The sequence below is a fragment of the Nanorana parkeri genome, unplaced genomic scaffold, assembly GCF_000935625.1.
Source record: "Nanorana parkeri isolate BGI_ZX_2015 unplaced genomic scaffold, ASM93562v1 scaffold626, whole genome shotgun sequence".
Lineage (NCBI taxonomy): Eukaryota > Metazoa > Chordata > Amphibia > Anura > Dicroglossidae > Nanorana > Nanorana parkeri.
The window spans coordinates 657,972-667,339 of record NW_017306894.1 but is presented as its reverse complement, the minus strand read 5'-3'; the positions used below and the strand labels follow the sequence as shown (position 1 = coordinate 667,339).

Below are 9,368 nucleotides of genomic sequence, written 5' to 3'. Positions count from 1 at the left end.
ATGTTGTACGCTGATCGGCGAATCCTTTTTGGAAAAAGTTGGGCGAATAGAGCAAATTGTATTTGAAAATGATGGTGGGATCCTCTGAAGCCCCTTTGAAAACCATAGATGCGTAGGGTGAATCCTCTTTATAAATGATGGGTGCATGGGGTGAATACCCTAAAATTATAGGTGCATGGGGTGACTCCTTTATAAAATGATAGGTGCATGGGGTAACTCCACATTGAAATTGAGAGGTGCATAGGGTGAATCCTCTTTATAAATGATAGGTACATTGAGTGAACCCTCTGTAAAATGATAGGTACATAGGGTGAATTCTCTTTAAAATGATATGTGCATAGGGTGAATCATTTGTAAAATGATAGGTGCATAGGGTTAATCCTTTATAAAATGATAGGTGCGTAGAGTGAATCCTACGTTCACGTAAGGTGAATCCTCTGTAAAATGATAGGTGCAAAGGGTGAATCCTTTATAAAATTATAGGTGCGTAGGGTGAATCCTCTTTAAAATGATAGGTGCATTGGGTGAATACTCATTAAAGATATAGGTGCATAGGTTGAAACCTCTTTAAAATGATAGGTACATTGGGTGAATCATTTTTAAAATGATAGGTGCATAGGGTGAACCATCTGTAAAATTATAGTTACGTAGGGTGAATCCTCTATAAAAGGATAGGTGCGTAGAGTGAACCCTCTGTAAAATGATAGGTGCATAGGGTGAATCCTCTATAAAATGATAGGTGCATAGGGTGAATCCTCTATAAAATGATAGGTGCGTAGAGTGAATCCTCTATAAAATGATAGGTGCGTAGAGTGAACCCTCTGTAAAATGATAGGTACATAGGGTGAATCCTCTTTAAAATGATATGTGCATAGGGTGAATCATTTGTAAAATGATAGGTGCATAGGGTTAATCCTTTATAAAATGATAGGTGCGTAGAGTGAATCCTACGTTCACGTAAGGTGAATCCTATAGAAAATGATAGGTGCAAAGGGTGAATCCTTTATAAAATGATAGGTGCGTAGGGTGAATCCTCTTTAAAATGATAGATGCATTGGGTGAATACTCATGAAAGATATAGGTGCATAGGTTGAAACCTCTTTAAAATGATAGGTACATTGGGTGAATCATTTTTAAAATGATAGGTGCATAGGGTGAATCCTCTATAAAATGATAGGTGCGTAGAGTGAATCCATTAGAAAATGATAGGTGCGTAGAGTGAACCCTCTGTAAAATGATAGGTACATAAGGTGAATCCTCTATAAAATGATAGGTGCATAGGGTGAATCCTCTATAAAATGATAGGTGCGTAGAGTGAATCCATTAGAAAATGATAGGTGCGTAGAGTGAACCCTCTGTAAAATGATAGGTACATAAGGTGAATCCTCTATAAAATGATAGGTGCATAGGGTGAATCATTTGTAAAATGATAGGTGCATTGGGTGAATCATTTGTAAAATGATAGGTACCTAGGGTAAATCCTCTTGAAAATGATAGATAAATAGGGTGAATACTTTTGATAGGTGCATTTGGTGAATCATCATTCAAATGATAGGTGCATTAGGTCATTTCTAAAAAAAATGTACTTCCCCCACTTTAGCCTTTACCTAAAGAAGGCATTTTTATCTGTGTTGCTGCTGGAGGTTTCCACTCACATGTCTGGTAAATAGTTGTCAGCAGCACTTTTCTTCTCTGCTCGTACCGGCCGTTAGCATTGTGGTCTGTGCTGCGTTGTATGCAAACATTCCAGGGTCAGCTGCGGATTAGAACTGTAGACAGCTGAAGTAAGGCAACATGGCTTCCAAAAAGTGAAACCTTTCTCACTGGGCAACGCGGACCCTTTAAGAGAAAGTGCAGGCATAGCGGAATTAGATGGGTAATCAGTAGTACAATTTACAAAATGTCCTTCCTTATTTATATAACACACATGATGCCGTCCTTCATAAATTACAGAGCACCAAAGAAACTTACAGTCTAATGTTCTTTTTGCATTCTAGGACAGTTTAATCTGGCGCTGATTAACCTACCAATATGTTTCTGGCTGGAAGTTAGAGCAACCACAGGAAACCCAACATGCAGATAGTGTAGCTTGTGGGATACAGTCTAAGAGCGGCGTGATGCATTGAGATCACGCACATTGTGATCATATTAATGCTGCTGCTGAGGGTCTATTCATTTTTGAATGGAACCTCATATCCCAAATGCGTTGCAGCAGATCACAAGGCATGTTATCACACTGCGTCGGAATAAATCCTACATGTCCATTTGTTTGGTCCATTGTGGGGCTTTGGCAGCCATTTCATTTCAGTGGGTTGCCTTAATGTGACGTATGTAACAATTATAGAGTAGGTGTTATCCCAATTTGGCTGCAAATGTGGAAATACACTTTAAGGTTATCCCAGGGGTAATAATGAGCATATCTCTCATCAGAAGTGCTTGTTATCACTGTTGGGAAAAAAATCTGTGTGGGCTGTTGTTAAAGTGTATGTAAAGCCAAGACTTTTCCTTCCAATTTTGGATGGAGCAGGAAAGTTTTTTTTTTTTTTGGCTGTTTGTGTTCCGATGGGAAGATAGCTCTTCACTTCCTGTCCTAACGATGCAACAGAAGGTAAAAGGAAATCTGTCCAAAGCGGGGAGGAATTCCACTCTTAGACAGTTGTCACTGGAACAAATTTACCCTCAACTCTTGTTTGGGTGACAACTGTAAAATGTTGGATTTCCCCTCACTTTCTGTCTCGGTAACAATGGTCATTAGGACATTCTGGGGAAATGTGAAACTACGCTCACAGAGGGGCTTCCTCTGCACCGCAAGGGTTACCTGCTCATTTATCCATTTACTTTTACTTTCTTTCTTTATTTTAGGGATTCCGATGCCGAGTATTTGGGCGAGTACTCGTACTCGCGCAAATGCTCCAGTGCCTGACACGATTACACTCTGCCTGGCTTCCTTAATGGGACTTCCGGTATCGGTATTCGGTATCAGCGAGTACCCAAAAAAATATATCGGTACTCGTAGTCGATAGCTAAAAATCGGTATCAGTGCATCCCTAATTTATTTATTACAGGAAGGGGCACAACTCATGGGGCCCTATCAAAATTTTACTATGGGGCCCAGCAACCTCCCTTCTGCCAAAGATAGTAAAGTCAAGTTGTAGGAGAGCTGCCTTCATACTCTCCCCATCTACGTCTGATGTGAGCTTTTTTTGATTGGAAATGTGAGTGTCAACAGCGACCTCTGAAATCCTTAATGGGGGTCCCCTTTTACCCCCGGGCCCCATAGCAGCCACATGGGCTTCTATTGCTATTGTTACAACACTGATTACAGGTATTTATATAGTGCTGAAATTTTTTATGCCGCGCTTTACAAACTGCACATTCACATCAGTCCCCGTCCCCAGGGAGCTTATAATCTAAGGTCCCCAGGGATTTTATAATCTAAGGTCTCCAGGGATTTTATAATCTAAGGTCCCCAGGGAGCTATAATCTAAGGTCCCCAGGGAGTTTATAATCTAAGGTCCCCAGGGAGCTTATAATCTAAGGTCCCCAGGGAGCTTATAACCTAAGCTCCCCAGGGAGCTTATAATCTAAGGTCCCCAGGGATTTTATAATCTAAGGTCCTCATCTCACATGCATACAGGGCAGATTTAGATAGGAGCCAATTAACCTTCCAGCATGTCTTTGGAGTCCCCTGCTCCCTTGGCAGCTGTCACTCTCCTCTTAGCTTCAGCATTCCTGGCTGTGGGTGGGCTCTCTGCATCCTCACTTGCAATGCAGGACTGCAGGTCCTGCCATGTACATGATGACGTTATGATGACAGAGTGCCAAAGAGAAGGAACAGGTAGAGGAGGAGCCTGTGGTAGTGAGAGATAAGGTAAACAAGAATTGTTTTCAATGGTACTCTAGGCTAGGGTTGCCACCTGTCCAGGGTTCACCCAGACAGTACAGGTTTTGAATGCTGTGTCCGGGTTTCTTGGCAGCAGAAACTCAGACATGAGATGTCAGGCAGACAGGGGCAAGCAAAGTTATTATAGGAACTACTGACCCCCATTGCAAAAAGTCTCAACTGTGATATTTACATATGAATAATTTGAATATATATGAATTTACACGACTCATTCTCCCAAAAAAATGTCCGCGCGTCGCTAGAGTGTTCAGGTTTCGCTTGAAAAAAAGGTGGCAACCCTACTCTAGGCAAACATGACCGTTTAGTCCTTGCAGTGTAGTGGGGAGCCCATCTGCAAGCAAGGGCGTAACTACAGATCACGGGGCCCCATAGCAAAAATGTAACAAGGTGCCCCTCTAACGACCTCTCTCTGAGCTATGTCTAATAACACAACGATCCCTCTTGTGCATCTGACATCAGCTTTCCAACCGCTTCAAACCTCAATGATACAGTGTTATCTTTACATGTTCTTTGCATAATTTGCCTCAACAACCTAATGGGGCCCCTTTCTACCCCCAGGCCCCATAGCAGCTGCCAGGGCTGCTATAGCTATAGTTATGCCACTGACTGCAAGGGTTATTTTCTAATTTCCCTGGAGTTCAGCTTAAATGTTTCCATGCTCTATCCAAAAATGAAAAAAAACGTTTGGGCTGGACACCCTCTTTAACACACATCTAGAGCTTCAGTCCATTGGGTGAGTCACAGCACATGAAAGAGTGGCATGTCATAGCGAGCTTTGCGGCCACAAACAATGAGCAGGTATCTCTTGATTGTTGTCAGGAAATATTTGCTGGTTGCCAGATGGCCTGTCAAATATGTGAAGAAGAGTGATGTCCATAATGTTTTCTGCCTTATTGATTTATCTTGATGTTGATACATGTTTCTGTGAACTGTCCCTATTTTTCATTGACAGACAGATGGCAGCTGTGTCTCTTCCATCACACAACTCCCACATGGCTCTGGAAATGCCAGGGGGCGCACCCCGCTTTCTGTACTTCCCTCGCTCAGTCACAGCCCCCATTGGCACCCATGCTGTCCTGAGATGCCGCATAAGCGGGGACCCCCCACCTTGTGTACTATGGGAACACGTTGGGAATGTCCGGCTTGAAATGGATGATAGATGTTACACTCAGCAGGATGGAGATTGGTATCAGCTGGTGATAAGTGACCTACGCTTGGAAGATTCAGGACATTACATGTGTAGGGCCAGTAACTGGGCAGGGGAGGGCTATGCTGGAGCCAAGCTTACCGTGACACTTAACAGCACTGTAGCCAATGAACCACGCAGCAGTCTACCCACTGAATTGCCACAGTCCTCGAAGTATGTCACAAATTCGGTGATGGTGTCTTCCAAACCAGAGCCTTCCTTCGAAGCATCAGCCGTTGATCAGAACCTGAATGCCAATGTTGACCACAATGGCAGTCAAGATTTTCAGCCACATTTTATACTTATCCCAAGCTCGCAGAGGCTGACCAGTGGACAAAGTGCGGAGCTTTCTTGTAGGGTATCTGGAAAACCAGACCCTGTAATTCGTTGGGAGAAAGATGGACGGAGCCTGGATGAGATTTGTGATGGATCGCATTACCGCTTGTGCCCCGAGGGTCACACATTGTACATTTCCCACGTCCGACCGCCAGACGCTGGTGTGTACGTCTGTCGGGCCAGCAACCATCTAGGCCAGTGCCTTGCTGCAGCTGTTCTTCTAGTAGAGCCAGCTCCACGTCAAGGCCCAGAACCAGTGCAAGGAGACCCCCCTGCCCAGGTGAAAGTGTTCACGGTTAATGAAGGGAAGCACGCTAAGCTTCGCTGCCTGGTGACCGGAAAACCCAGGCCGGAGATTGTCTGGCGTAAGGACGGTCGTGTGGTCAACCCTGGTCGGAGAACTCTAATTTATGAGGACCGAGATGGTCATTTTATCCTCAAGGTTCTGTTCTGTCGGCAGCAGGACCGAGGCTTGTACGTGTGTGGTGCCTCCAACTCAGCCGGGAACACACTGAGTGCTGTCATGTTACACGTGAGAGGTATGTTACTTCAAATGTCATGGTCTTCGAAAGTAAAATTATGGGGAAAATAAAAAAAAATACATATATGGTACCTGTCCACTGGTGATACAAGGAAGGGCAGGATAAGTCACAAACAGGCACAAACATTTAAATGCAAACATGGCTGCATAACAGTTAACTGAGCCTGGCAATTATCGGCATAGAACGCCATATGTGCATTTTCATAAAAAAAGTTTTTTTCCCCCAAAATAATGATAATGCTATGTTAGATCCATTAGGCCTTGTTCACACCAAGCGCGGAGCAGGTGCAGAGCAGAGCAGTTGCAGACAAAAAATTGGGGTGATAATAAATGTTTCATAACATTTCATAGGGAAACTTGTTTTTTTTCAAAATTGAGGGTACTTTTTTGTTATATAGTAAAAAATAAAAACCGCAGTGGTAATTAAATACCACCAAAAGAAAGCTCTATGCGTCCCCAAAAAATTGTATGAAATTCGTTTCAGTACAGCGTTGCATGACGGAATAAACGTCAGTCAAAGTACCGCAGCGCTGAATACTGAAAAATTTCCTGGCCAGGAAGGGGGTGAAACACCCCGGACTTCAAGTGGTTAAAAACACTTACAAGATTCCCAGAAACTATAGCTTTTGGTGGATTTATGGTGGACTTTTAATTACCAATTTGCACCTAATCTCTACTGGACATATTACAATGAGAGACACGTTTTACTATTTATGAGTATTTATTAATTATATTGGTTATATGTGATCTATTTGATATTTAGCACTTTATTATTCACGTAATATGGATATTGATTAGCGCAGTGCATTTGTTTGATCTAATCTATTTATATTATTAGCACGGCAGCTTTTCATCTTTTATATTTATCACTTTGAGACAGCTTCCATAGCGCAGAATTTTTTTATATTCATAGATTCATTATATACACATACTCCTCCACAGATTGTCTCAAGCAAATAAAAACATCTGTTACTTTATTTATGTTTTTCTTCCTAAGTCATTAAAGTGTACCTGTCACGAGAGAAATCTCTGGGCTGCCATTACTGACCGTCTGAAAATGCTAGTTGCCGGTTGTCTGATTTCTGTACCTGTGTACCAGGAACAAGCCTACAGCAAATGAATCTTCAAGTAATGTTCGAATTCCTTTTCTTGTTTGGGGGTCAGTGATTCACGATATTGAAACCAGACAGGCAGCTAGCATTTTCAGAAGGAGATGACACAACAATAGAAGCCTACATGGTTCTTTCATGACGGATGTCCTCTAAATCATGGTTTGGTTCAGCCAAAGTAATTGTTTTTGACTCATGCACAACATACCAGCTATAACCTAAAATCAAGATTGCACTAGGAATCCTTCAAATAAAGGTAACATTTGTATGGAAAATGCTATGAGTCACACCTTATGACCAAATGTATGCGGAAACCTCTACAAATGATCAAGTTCAATGAACAGTATGTTTCCACGGTACGGTATTTTTACGGCTACAGCATACAAAGAGATTTTAGACAATTGTGCGCTTCCAATCTTGTGGTAATGGTTTGGTGAAGGCCCTTTTCTTTTTCAGCATGACCCCCCCCCCCCGTGCACAAAGCCAGCTCCATGTAGATATGGTCTAATGATGAGCTTAGTGTGAAGGAACATGAGTGTACTGCACACAGTCCTGACTTCAACCCTACTGAACACCTACTGTAGATATGGTCTAATGATGAGCTTAGTGTGAAGCAACATGAGTGTACTGCACACAGTCCTGACCTCAACCCTACTGAACACGTACTGAAGATGGTCCGTGGCCATGTGATCATTATTATGGCCAATCATGGTGACCACATACAGGTTCCCTCCTGCAGATGGTACCATTCCTCTTTTTTGAGCCCTCCCTGTGCAAAATAAAAATACAATGTCAAAAATCATTACATTGTGTATTTTTCTGTAAAAAGAGTGGTTTGATGATAAACTATTATGTGTAAAATAAAGAAACAATACATTTTTTCACAATTATGTATAGGGTTCGCTGCTACCATGCATGTGAGGTGAGTCCTGTGGGTTCAGGATTTGGGGTCCTAGAAAACTTATATGCAGATTCGCACTGAATATTTTTTTAAAAACACAATACACAGCTTTTGTGCTATGTCCAGCAGGCTTAGAAGGGCCAGTATGGGGGCTTTTGGATGAGCTCAATAAAAGGGGGAGGGGGGGGGGCACAGAGCAGCCAAAGTGTCAGCATATAAGAAGCTGTTGTGGGAAAATTAAAGGCAAAGCTGACAAATTGCATAGGGAGATATTAGGGTCAGTTAGGAAACTGTACTTTAATTCTGATTGCTAGCTCTTTGGGGAACCAACCAAAAGACCAAAGACCAAAAGTCTGCCTTTTTTTTGGTCTTATTATGAAAAGTGGGGCATGCACCGGTTAGGTCCATTATCCCTGTTACTGGCCAATTTTACACTACTATATCCTCTGTAGTATCATAATTCTTGTAGTAAAGTCCCAGCCTGTGCTCTTTGTCTTTGGTAAATTTGGGTCTAGCCTTGCTATTTAAAATTGTCCTACTGCTGGATAATTTTACACTGCTGTGTCATCTGCGGTCTTAATTCTTGTAGTACAACCCCTCTCTGTATTCTTTTTCTCTAGTGCATTTCAGTCCATTCTCCCTTTTTTTAAAAATGGTATTGCACAGCTTTTTGTGTTTTTTATTTTTTTAAGTAGTTTGCCAATTAGCCCTAAAAATGCGCAACATTTACTAACAGGTTTTGTCCTTCATAGACTTCAGTGAGAAGTGCAGAATTTAAAAAAAAATTCACCAAAGCCTTGGCAAATTGAATCCTGGCAGATACAGTCATCCCTAATTATGTACTGTACATGAGTCAGTCAGTAAATATCATGAGTAAGGTATTTATTAGAACAGGGTACCAAATTAAATCCTTATACAGCATGTCCTTAAAATTGTAAACACTTTTTAGGTAGGCAGATAAGTCATAAAATTATAGAGTTTTTTTGTGCACTAAACTATTCTTTATTGATCGCCTATGTCTTTTCTTGTTCCACAGAGGTAGGTGACCGTTTCCCCTCCCCGCTAAGAGACATAGCCATCAGAGAAGGTCAGGATGCAGTGCTGGAATGTTCAGTTCCCGAGGGCACCCGCACCTCTTGGTACCTGGAAGATCAAAGACTTCACCCAGGAAAGCGACACCAAATGGAAGAGAATGGGCCCATTAGGCGATTGATCATCCGAGGAGCTCGGACAGATGATGACGGGGTGTATGTATGCCAGTCTCACAGAGGGGCACAGAGTATCGCAGAGGTGGCAGTAAGAGGTGAGGTCCAATTAGCCTTTAATTTGATTTCTCTTTATATAGTGCTTCTCTGTGTTCCTTAAAGCTGCTGTGCATGCTCATTTAATTT

The 9,368-nt window shown here is 42.1% G+C and overlaps 1 protein-coding gene across 1 annotated transcript in view; it reads left to right on the top strand.

The window, feature by feature from the left end:
* The first annotated feature begins 4,860 nt into the window (after positions 1–4,860).
* Positions 4,861–9,368, top strand: part of OBSL1 (obscurin like 1) — a 79,733-nt gene continuing 75,225 nt past the window's right edge. The window contains exons 1-2 of the mRNA XM_018563033.1: positions 4,861–5,965; positions 9,014–9,280. Coding sequence (XP_018418535.1) covers positions 4,861–5,965; positions 9,014–9,280 — 1,372 coding nt within the window. The remainder of the gene's footprint in view (positions 5,966–9,013; positions 9,281–9,368) is intronic.